At 51.7% G+C, this 12,139-nt stretch overlaps 1 protein-coding gene across 1 annotated transcript in view; it reads right to left on the reverse strand.

The window, feature by feature from the left end:
- Positions 1–9,106: 9,106 nt before the first annotated feature.
- The window catches only part of CHRDL2 (chordin like 2), a 65,527-nt gene continuing 62,494 nt past the window's right edge, over positions 9,107–12,139 (reverse strand). Inside the window, exon 11 of the mRNA XM_034759711.1 lies at positions 9,107–11,041. Coding sequence (XP_034615602.1) covers positions 10,962–11,041 — 80 coding nt within the window. The 3' untranslated portion in view covers positions 9,107–10,961. The remainder of the gene's footprint in view (positions 11,042–12,139) is intronic.

The following is a 12,139-nucleotide window of genomic DNA, read 5'->3' on the forward strand; positions in this document are numbered from 1 at the left end:
TGGATTTCCATTTTACAGCTGCCAAGTGCTGAGTGATTAGCTGTCAGGATTGCTCCTAAAAAAACCAGAGATGTCACTTGGGTTTTCTTCAATTGTGCAAGTGCAGCGTGAGCCGAGGCACAAGATAACCTGCCAGCTGTTAAGTAGCAAAACTATAGCACTTTACGAGAGCAAGCCCAGGTCCATGATTAATGTGTGCACCACAGCGCAAGCTCATTGGCCTGCGTTACCGTGTCAGAACGGTAGGAACGGCAGCCAAAAGGAAAGTGTTTTACTGTTCAATATAAAATTTATGGGGTGGCTTTTATGACAGCATCCCAAGGTATGGCTGCAATAAAAGGATAAATAAAACACATCACAGAGGCTGAGGTAAAGGCGACGGAGATCTGGCGGCAGCGTTGTAAGGGTCCCAAGGCAGGTTTCTGATTGCAGGGGACACACAGGCAGCTGAGAAAGCACTATGCAGCTTTGGGGGCAGTCAGCAAATGGCCGTGCAATGAAGCTAGAAAATAAAGAAAGCTTCACCCATGAGGGAATACGGGCTAGTTACGACGTCAGTTACACAGTGCAAAAGTCATGATTAGACTCTTCATAGAACAACTTTTTGTTCTACGTTTGCGCAATGCCTTGCACAATGGGGGCCCGGTCCATGGCTGGAGCTGCAATAATAATAAAATAATAATAAATAAATAAATGAATAAATTACATCTATTTGCATGGCATATACCATGCAGGGGCATTGTATTTCCACGGAATGTACCATGGAGTGACACTGAATTTCTGTGCAATGTTCCATGCAGGGCGTATATGGTATATGAAAAGAGACTGAAAAGACTGGGACTTGTGACAGGGGGCTTGGAGGGCCGGGCGGCCTAGTGGTTAGAGCGCTTGGCTTTCAGCCCCCTGCTTGGTCGAGAAGCCTCAGTCTTTAAGGCCGGGGAGGATAGGTGGACTCGGGCCCGCCCTCTCCACCGGGTCTCAGCTCAGGGCCCTGTGACCAGGGGGTGGCCCTCCCAGCAGGGAGTCTAAATCCACCAGTGTCTGTTCAGTTTGGGGCATGGCCCATCTAGTCCCGTTCGCTGGGTGACTTGCCTCCCACAGCGCCCTCTTGTGGATCTTGGGCAGCGCCCTGCCACGGTCCCAGGCTCCTTCGAGTGGGGCAGCCACAAGTTGGTGAGGCCGAGCCCCGCAGTGTCTCTGTCTTTGCTGTCAGAGGCTGCTCCGTCTCCTCCCGCAGTCTCCCTCGGGAGGGGAGACAGGGCTTACGCCCAGGGACTGCCTTGGCCGGCGGGCTAGTGATTCTTTCCCTCAGGTAGGCAGCTAGCTCCGGCCTCTTTGCCGGTCAGCCCCGACCTGAGCCCCCTCCAGGCTTGGCATTGGTTGCAGTTAGAACAAGGACAGGGCTAGCTGGGGTCAAAGGCTCTCTTTAATCCCTGCTGTGCTGGCAGGCAGTTTCTCTGCTTCATCACAGGACTGTTTAGTTAAGTGAGGAGATAAAGAAGAAGAGAAAATAATGAACGGGACAGAGAAGGTAAATCATGCACTCCTATTTATCCATTCTTATAATACAAGAATAAGGGGGCGCCAAACAAAATTGAAAGGCAGGACATTTAAAATGGATAGAAGGCAATATTTTGCTGCACAATACATAATTTACCTGGGGAACTCACCGCCACATGCCATCGATGAAGGCAAAAGCTTAGCAGGTTTCTGAGAAGGATTTGTCATTTATACAGATAATAAGACTCCACAGGTATACCAGACAGGATACAATATTTTTGTTTAGAAGGGATATAAAGCCACATGTTTGGTGGGATAAACTAGCCACTAAATGAATGAGGTTATGAAGAAATTTCCTCTAGGGACATGTTATTCTATAATTTTTCACTACAGGGTTTCTTACAAACGTCCTGTGGATTACCAGTCTCTATTGGAGCTACAAGACCAGATGGACCAGTGATTTGGTCTGGTCTGGCCATGCCTACGCTCCTATTGTATCTCCAAGCGAATACACCAGATGGTGGCATTGTAGTTCCATGGAATGGAGCATGTGTTTAGACATTGAATAGCGATATCTGAACCGACCGGTTTCTGGAGCAGAGGGTGGTTAGTTTGGGATCTGCTGAGTGGGTTAGAATACGTGATGAGCTGGAGTTTGCACGGCCCTTACAGTGTGTTTTGCTCTGTACCCTGCAAGGCTACCTCAGAAGCCATGAGTAAAATGTCGTACTGTACTGAGCTAATGAAGGCTACCCCAGTAAAGGAGAAAGAGCACGCTGCTTCTCAGGTACAGAATGCAGTTAGGTACTGTGGGGCAGCCCTGACTTTCCACGGGCAACAAGGCTACACCTGGGAATCAAATGGGGAACCCAGTTTTCACATGTCAGCGGCTACGGTAACTACATCTAAACTGGCATTTACTTCGCTGTCAATTACTGAAGTGTCCAATCGGAGCATTAGATTAGATTTACTGGCGAGGCGCCGGCTTCACACAGAGAGTTGATGGGGTCCCTGTCCTGGGGACTCAGCCTTTCACCCGGCTCCCAGCAAACTAGATCTTTACTTAGCCCCGGTCTACACTACAAGCTTACATTGGTATAACTCCATTGCTCAGGAGTGTGGTGAACCCCCGAGTGACACTTATACCGACCAAAGTCCCGGTGTAGACAGCGCTATGTCCAGGGCTGCCGAGAGCGGGTTCGGGCCCCGTTGAAAAAAATTTTTCGGGCCCCCCAGCAAAGGCAGACCGGCTAAACAGGGCCGACGAGGCGGGGGGGAAGCCGGGCCCCGGGCCCCCTTCCGGACTGCCAAGCCCCAGTAATTTGTACCAACTTCCCCCCCCCTCGTCGGCCCTGGCTTTGTCTACTGCAGGGCTTCTCCCATCGACATAGCTCCCGCCTCTCAGGGAGGTGAGCACCTACGCCAATGGGAGAAGCTCTTCTGTCAGCACGGGTAGCATTGGTGCAGCGCTGTAAGTGTAGACACGCCTCAACCTCCATGGTGCAGCCCCAAAGCTCACAGGTTTAGCACCAGGGGTAATTAACCACTGGGACAGGTTTCCTAGGAATGGCGGTGGCTTCTCTGCCACTTGGAATCCTTAACATCATGCTTGGGTGACTCTAGTTTAACACACGTTAACGAGCTGGAGGCAGAATCACGGGGTGAAATGGTCTGGGTCTAGATCGCCACCGTGCTCCCTTCTGGCCTTGGAATCTGTGGCTCTCAGCGGTTCTCCCTGAGGAAGGAAGCTGTTCTTCCTTCACTGCAGAGTTAGCCTGGGCTCCCGCAATCCCCCTCCTGTCCACACACAAAACCCTCTCCCCCGAGTTTCAGGCTTTCCACCCAGACTAGCTTCCCTGACTGGGGGCTGGGTTACAGCTCGGATGCTGCTTTCACTCAGGCTGGTAACCCACCCACTTTGGAGTGAGGACACAGGCTAAACCACTCGAGGGCTGATAGTCCTCCTAGTCCTTCCCACAATTCCCCCTGGGTGCCCCAAAAGGCAGGTACGTTCCCCTGCCAGTCACTGGGAGAGACTCATAGAGTGGCTTGGCGGACAGCAGCGCAATGGCCAATGGCATGTGCCTCCAGAAAGCCTAGGTACACTCATGGATGAATGCAGCAATGGAGAGGCTGCAGTAACTCGGGTAGGTAGCAGGACCGATCCCTTGTCCACTCTCACAGCCCACTGGGCCACGGAGTTGAGCCCCGGGCTGAGGCCAGGTGGCTGGTGGGCATGCTCCATGCATGTGGGCAGGGAGCAGCTGGGGCCCATCAAGAGATCAGTGAGCTGTTGCTGTTTGAAGGGCGAACCGGGTTGCACAGACCATGGTGCAGGCAGGTTCAGCCGTCGGGTGTCAGTCCGGGGCGAAAGGCAGTGGGTGAGCAGGCAAGGTGCTGGCCAACGTGGGGAACGGGCAGACCCAGAAGACTGGCTTGGATGAGCAGGACCTTGATCTTGGGAGACGAGGAGCGTGTGGGCAGCAATAGGCCTACGAGACAAGTTATATAGACAAGGGGTGTGACAAGTTGTATAGACAACAAGGGTGGGGGGAGGGATAGCTCAGTGGCGTGAGCATTGGCCTGCTAAATCCAGAGTTGTGAGCTCAATCCTTGAGGGGGACACTTAGGGGCCTGGGGCAAAATCAGTACTTGGTCCTGCTAGTGAAGGCAAGGGGCTGGACTTGATGACTTTTCGGGGTCCCTTCCAGCTCTAGGAGATAGGTATATCTCTATCTATTAAGTACAGGAAGCTTTATACTAAGAGGTGACCACTCAGCAGTCTGCTGCTAGCCAGCAGATCCCACGGAGTCAAGGGCTGTAGCTCCTGGGTGTGGGGTACCTGCTGCAGTTTCTTCATCTGAGCCTTTAAGGTGGCAGTGCAGATGGTATGGCTCTGACCTGACAACTCCCACAAGCCTGAGTTTGAGATCTGGTGGCACCAGACAGCAACGGTTAATGCAACAGAGTCTGGAGCAATTTTCTCTTCAAAGCATACGCTGTCTTTTCTTTGGTATTATTACTAGTTCATTTCCATTAGTATCTAGGTATTTAACCCCAACAAACTGGATACGAAGGCGATGGGCGCTGTAGAAGGCCCCAACACGGATGGACACAGAAAGAGCCCCGGGGTGGGCGGGGGAAAGAAATGCTTACTGGCCCTGGAGTGAAGAGGACCTGCTTGGTGCATAGAACTGACAGGGGACACACGACATCACTCTTGCTGCTGCTGCTGGGAGGTTAAGAAGTGGTGGCAGGTTCAGACCATGAGTCTGGCTATGCCTCACTTCTTTCATCTGTAGAATGGGCTTAGCCAATCTTCCTCCCCTTGCAGTGCGTTGGGAGGAGTCACTGAGGAATGGTTCATGTACCATTTGCACTGCAGCTTGCTCCCGCCATTCCTCACGTCAGAATGTACGTCCAGCCCTGCGTGCTCATAGCCTAGCACGCCGAAGACTGGGGTCCTAGTCAAGGCCGTCCTTACCCATACGCAAAGTACGCAGCTGCGTAGGGCACCAGGAAACTTGGGGCATCACATTTCCTGGTGCCCTACACAGCTGCGTGCTGCTCCAGCCCCTGCTCCGCCTCTTCCCCAGGGCCCCCACCTCTGCTCCAACCCCACTCCACCCCTTCCCCAAAGCCCCCACCCCTGCTCCACCCCCACCCCACCTCTTCCCGCCCCTGCTCCACCCCAGCCCCGCCCCCATTCCACCCCTTCCCCAAAGCCCCCGCCCCTGCTTCGCCCTCATCCTGCCTCTTCCCACTTCCCTGAGGACTGCAGCAGGGCCGGGCCCCTGCACTCACCAGCGGTGGGAAGTGCAGGGACCCGGCCCCAGCCACGCCGCTGGTGAGTGCTGGGGGGTGGTTCCCCCCTGTCTCCCCAAGCCAGCCGCCCCCACCCCATGGAGGCCTGGGGCCAGCTCCCCACCCCCGCGGAAGCCTGGGGCCCCACATACACCACCCCCACGGGGGGAATGCGTAGGACCCCAGAATAGCTAGGGACGGCCCTGGTCTTAGTCTTGGTTTGACCAATAACGTCCTGTGTAATCTTGGCCAAGTCACTTCCTCTCTGTGCCCCTTTTCCCCCTCCCAGCCTTGGTCTGTCATGTCTTTGTAGAGTGCAAGCTTCTGGGGGCATGGCCTGTCTCCTGTGTATGTACAGCGCCTAGCACAATGGGGTCCTGAATCTGGGTTGGGGCCTCTTGCAGCGCCTCTAATACAAATAATAATTCATTGGAATCCTGAGTCAGTTTTCCCTTGCTAGCAATGGGTGTGCCGTGCACCGGGCTCGTTTTCCACACACTTTATAACGTTATAGAGCAGCAAAGCCCTGCTGCCCTAGAGCGTCACTGATGTGACTGTTACATGTGGGCCACTGAACTCGCCGGCAGAAGCAGGGAAAGAATTTGACACACACACACCCCCCCCCCAAGCCCAAGCCCCAGCCCCCACCACATGCAGCAAAGGCGAGTCTCCGTTATCTACATTTTATAAAGAGGAAGGATGGCTCGGTGAGCAGGGCGCGAGCCTGGAATGCAGATGACCTGGGTTCAGTGGTCGTCTCTGCCATAGACATCCTGTGTGACCCTGGACAAGTCATTTCACTGATTTCAATGATAGTTAGGCACCTAAATACCTTTGAGGATCTGGGCCTTAGACTCTGTCTGCCTCAGTTCCCCATCTGTACAATGGGGATACTACAGCAATGGTGTCATAAAGGTGTTCAGGTACCATGGTAACGGGAGCCTTAGCTCAATATAGGCAGTGTGGGGTCTATGCTGCATAGGTATGAAAAATACCAGAGCAACCCTAGAAAATAAAAGAAGGTGCCGGGCATGTGGATTCAGAAATACTTTAATCAGCTTCTTCAGACAGATATGGATCTCCAAATAAATAGATTTAACAAAACCAAACCCAGGGATAAATACCTATACCAAACCATCTGAAAATCCCCCAAAGCTATTGCCGGGCAGTGTACACATCAATGCTACCACGCACCATCCTCGTATGGACAGAGAAGAAATGGCTCTGCTTTCCCTTTGGGAGATGCTCCCTCCTGTGAATATAGTCAGTAGATATTATGTAAGATATGTATATAGAGAGAGGTATATATATATATATATATATGCCGGCATAATAATGTGTTTAAGAGCTACCTTAGTGCATTGTTTAGCTCTCAGCCCCAGAGCTCTGAGAACTCCAGAGGTTCCATCTTTGCAGGCTATGTTAGCAAGGAAATGTTTTCCATTGACGTGTAAGTATAAGCTGAGAGAGGATGTCCAATCTGTGTGGCATCAAGGGCTGGGGCATTTCACCAGGCTCCCTCATGCCACGCCTAGGGCTCAGTCCCGCTGCCACTGGGAGCTTTGCCATTGATTTCGGTGGGAGCAGGATCAGCCCCCTAATTTGCCCATAAATTAACATCAAGTTTCAATAGAAAATAAGTACAACCATAGCGTTTGCCCCGATCAGCCTGGACCAAGGGCCAGAAATGGCTTGTTGCTTGGAGTCGTCAGCAGTGCAAACCTGCTGTTGATTGGCTTAGTCCTCACCCAGCCGCCACAGGGAGAGCATGGCTGGGTGCCACGTTATATGCCACCATGGGCTGCCCCCTGCACATAACGTGGGCGCCCCTGGTCGGAAGGATTTCCCTGGCCCCACGTAGTCTTGCTTAAAGTTTCCTGGCAGTTCCTAAGAAATAAGATAGAGCAGCAGGGACCTCCAGGCCATTTTGACTGGGATGGGAGATGGGGGTGGGAAGCGAGGAAGCCTCATTGAAAAGCTCACGGCTGCAGCATTTTCTTCCCCGGAAGCACTGAGCACCCTCAGCTCCGACTGACTCTGAGCAACTGAGAGGACTACGCGCCTTGTGTCCGAGGTCGTCAGTATGGGGCTGCGGTTACCTCAGAGCAGAGGCAGCACCTGAGGCTGGGCACAAGGAAAAAGCGCTTCACGCTCAGCTACTGTGGGTCAGGCAAAGCACGATCTCCATCCACCTGCAAACTGACAGGGCTCAGGTGTGAGCCTGGCTGCGAGCCCAGGCAGGGGAGGAAAGGGGTGGAAGGCACCCCCTCACTCCCCTGTGGGGGGACTAGCTGCGTCTCCAGACCCTGCAAGAGGGGAGGGCAGCTACTGATGGTCCCCAATTCCACATCTCACACGAGTAGGCAGAGCCTTAGCTCCCCCTGCCCAGGGCAATGGCCGGCACAGCCCGGAGGGGGAGTAACCTGCACTAGGAGAAAGGCTGGTCTAGTTTACTCCTCCCCTGGAGCCAGGGGGAAGCAGGGACTGGGACTCCCAGAGACTCTTCCTCTGAGGGGGTGAAATATGGGGCTGGTTCAGGGTGGTGCTGTTTGTCTCGTTTGCAAACATGTGCCAGCAAGAACCTGTGAAGGTGTCTAAATTGCTGTCACCCATTCAGGTGGGTATTGTGGCTCCCAGTAAGAAGCCACCAGTGACCACCCAGCGGTATCAGACATGCCTCAGGATTTAGCATCATGCGGTACAGTCGCAGTAAGCACTATCGTTGGCAAACGCTGAATTTTTCAGGGTTTTGCTGGTAGGTGCTGAGGCATTTAGCGCTCATTTTGGTGCCTTTAACTGTCTTTGGTTCCCCAGAATTTGAAGTTGGGCTTAGAACTGCATTGAGATGGATTTGGTGATTGAAGACAACCTCAGTAGCCTAGGAGTTATGACTAACTCCGTTGGCCCTCACATGGATGCAGTAGCAAGCAGAGGAGCCGTGCACTCCTGAAAACCAGGTCATCTATTTACCTAACCATGGAGTTGGGTGCTCGACTTTAGGCACTCAAGTTTGAACATTTTTGCCTGACACCGCCTCCATGCAAGTGTCTAAGCTGGCTTTGGTAATGTACAAGCTACAGTCAATAGGCCAGACTCAGATCTCTGTTACACTGCCAATGTCATTGCTCTGGCTTTATACTGGCATTATTCATATCAAAGTCTGGCTACCTTGTGGTAGGCTGTGCTAATCGATTAAGTCCCAGTCTACCCTGTGTAACTCCCAGCTGATGGATACAAGGAACTGTTTCTGCTGCCCTCTCACGGTCTGGACTTAACCCCAGACGAATTTCAGTGACGTTCATTTTGTTAAGCCCCTTCACCCACTACACTAGGAGCCATTTAGGCCAGAGGTCTCAAACACGCAGCCCGCGGGCCGCATGCGGCCTGCAGAGTTATTTGCTGCGGCCCGCCAAGCTTCCCTTGTCCCCCTTGCCCCCGCAGAGCTATTTCCTGCGGCCCCAAGCTCCCCTCACCCGCCTCCCCCCCTCAGCATGCCTCGTCCCCGCTCCTCTGCCTACCTCCAGGCGCTTCCCGCTGCCAAACAGCTGTTTGGCAGCACTTAGCGCTTTCCAGGAGGGAGGGGGGAGGTGCGGGAGTCAAGGCTCAGGGGGGGGAGGCGGAGAAGAGGCGGGCCAGGGGTGGGGATTTGGGGAAGGGGTTGGAATAGGGGCAGCGAGGGGGCAAAGTTGGGCTGGGGACTTTGTTGAAGGGGTTGGAATGGGAGCAGGGAAGGGGTGGGAAGAGGCGGGGCAGGGGCAGGGCCTCGTGGAAGGGGTGGAGTGGGGGCCGGGCCGGGGGCAGAGTGGGGCTTTTGTACCTTTATATGAAAAGGTGTCAGTGGTGCGGCCCTCGGGCCAATGTACTAGTCCTCATGTGGCCCTGGTGGTGATTTGAGTTTGAGACCCCTGATCTAGGCACTGCACAGATGATGGCCCTGCTTCTCCTCTAAGCCACACCGGTGTAAATCTACAGTAGCACCATTGATTTCAGTAGGTCTGTTCTGGATTGACACAAGTGTAATGGAGAGCAGAGTATGGTTTGCACTGTATCACCTGTGTGCTCGGAGAGGAGTAGGGGGGGTGAGAAAGGTGCATAAAGGACAATAAACAAGTGACAATGGTGTCTGGTTAGCCAGCGGTGGGGGAACATTCTGGTATGATTACTGGCGCAAAAGCTGTGTGAAGGATCAGGTGCCCATCCTTGTGTTAGCCAGTGCTTTGCCAAGGTAATGCCTATCTGGGAGGGCAGCTATGCAGGGAATTTCCTACAGTTCATAAAACCAAACGAAAGCACTAGGCCCGTTGCAATACTCAATGGGGAGAGTAAAAAAACATGAGCACAGAAAAAATATAGGGGGTTGGAAATTCACACCTGGGGCCAAATTCAACCCTGCCGTAATGCTGTTGACGGTGGTGCAGTTACAGTAGGAATGAATTGGGCCCTTCGCTATCATGGGCAGTGTAATGAAAGGTTTATAATCTTTAGAGCCTGGAGCTGTACATCACCACATGGCCTCGAAAAGTAAATGTATGTGACCTGCAAAGGGAAAAAATAATCTCTTGGTTCTGCATTTTTTTCTTTATGGTGCATAAAGGAGGCCTAGCCATTTTCACCCTAGTGTTTTCCCAAAAAAAATGTGCTCCTTTTCCACCTTAGAAATATCAAGAATATCAAATCTTGTCGTCTCTATTTTGTCGCTGGAGGTCTCCGAGGACGAGAGAACTGGAGTGGGAGCTTCTTTGTCTATCAGTTGAAGACAGGGGGTGAAGGATGTTCAAATCCTTCACAAGGAGGGTTTTTCCTCCTTCCTCTTTGTCAGGAGTTTGAGTTAAATAGGCGGTAAGTAAATCAAAGGAGATATAAAGCTCTGTAAACAGTTGAACTAAAAATCCTCTTCCCGCTCTGTCATCCCTATGTAGGACCCTGATTCAGCCAGGAACCCGAAGCATGTCACCTAACTTTAAGAACATGAATAGTTCCACTGAAGGAAGTGGGACTACTCACAGGATTAACGTTTGTACTTGAACTCCTGTCTGAATTAGGGCCTAGGTCAGTCTGCAAAGAGGCTAAATCCCTGGGAGATTTGCCATGATCAGATTATAACATCACTAGTTCTCCAGTCCTCCAAGGAGTCTTCCGGCTAAAATAGATTCAAGCGCTGATATTTCTAAAGTAATATAGTTTGTATTTTAAATGCTTTGTACATCACAACGATGCATACAAAGGAAACAATGACGATTTTCTCTCTTTGCAGGTCTCCTTTAAGATGATAACAGTAGAAGCAACAAGACTCCTGTACTGGTTCACTCGTAGCCCATGATACTGACTAGCGATACAAAACAGCTGGGAACCAGAGCCCATAGTTTCTCTCTTCACAACGCATCCCTCCTGTCTTCTCCTCCTTTTCTTGCACCCCCTGAAATCGTGGACAAGCAGGAGACGAGTGGTTGGCTCCCCCAACCCATCTCTGGGAACATTCCAAAGAGTGTCACGTCCGTGGTTGTCGCCGTGTTTCAGACTCAGATCTATTGTCATCGCTGGTTTGATTGCTTGAGTTTTTAGTTTACATCCGTCTTTTTTTTTCCTTTTATTGCTGTGCGAGTTTATTTAATAATGCAACTTTTTCATTTCTCTATATATTTGTTTTGGGGTTTTTTTTACAAGTTCTTTGTTTCTTTCTCTGGACTCTCTGTCATCTTAAGCCCTGAGGTTTGGGCTCTGAAGTTGTTCCAGTGACCTAAATGAGAAGAGAAGACAGATGGATATTCACTACAGATGACTCTCCAACACTTGCCCTATTGGGAATGTAATACTAATAAATAATTATTATTTGTATTATCATGGCACTAGGATCCCTAGTCATGGACCAGGACCCCATGTGCTAGGCGCTGTACAAACCCAGAACAAAAAGAGAGTATTATCTTATACTTACAATCTAAGTATAAGACAAGAGACAGATGGGGGAGTACAATGAATAGGGCCCTACCAAATTCACAGCCATGAAAAACACATCATGGACCGTGAAATCTCATCTCCCTGTGATAGCTGATCTTTTCTGTGCTTTTACCCTATTCTATACCGATTTCACGGGGGAGACCAGAGTTTCTCAAATTGGGGGTCCTGACCCAAAAGGGAGTTGCAGGGAGGTCACAAGATTTATTTTAGGGCGATCGTGGTATTGCCACCCTTGCTCCTGCACCGCCTTCAGAGCTGGGTGGCTGGAGAGTGGCAGCTGGTGGCCAGAAAGCGGTGGCTGTTGGCCAGAAGCCCAGCTCTGAAGGCAGCGCCCTGCCAGCAGCAGTGCAGAAGTAAGGGTGGCAATACCATACCATGCACCCTTACTTCTGCGCTGCTGCCTTCAGAGCTGGGCAGCCAGAGAGTGGCAGCTGCTGACTGAGGGCCCAGCTCTGAAGGCAGCAGTGCAGAAGTAAGGGTGGCAATACCATACCAGGCCACCCTTACTTCTGTGGTGCTGCTGGTGGCAGCTCTGCCTTCAGAGCTGGGCTCCCGGCCAGCAGCAGCCACTCTCCAGCTGCCCAGTTCTGAAGGCAGCACCACCCCAGGCAGCAGCGCAGAAGTAAGGGTAGCAGTACTGCAATCCACCCTACAATAATCTTGCAACCCCCACACAACTTCTTTTTGGGTCAGGACCCCTACAATTACAACACTGCGAAATTTCAGATTTAAATAGCTGAAATCATGACATTTATTATTTTTAAAATCCTATGATCGTGAAATTGACCAAAATGGACTGTGAATTTGGTAGGGCCCTAACAATGAGACCATTAATATTGCATCTCCCATCCTCAAAGGTCCTAAAGGAGAGGATTTTGCA

The sequence above is a fragment of the Trachemys scripta genome, chromosome 1, assembly GCF_013100865.1.
Source record: "Trachemys scripta elegans isolate TJP31775 chromosome 1, CAS_Tse_1.0, whole genome shotgun sequence".
Lineage (NCBI taxonomy): Eukaryota > Metazoa > Chordata > Testudines > Emydidae > Trachemys > Trachemys scripta.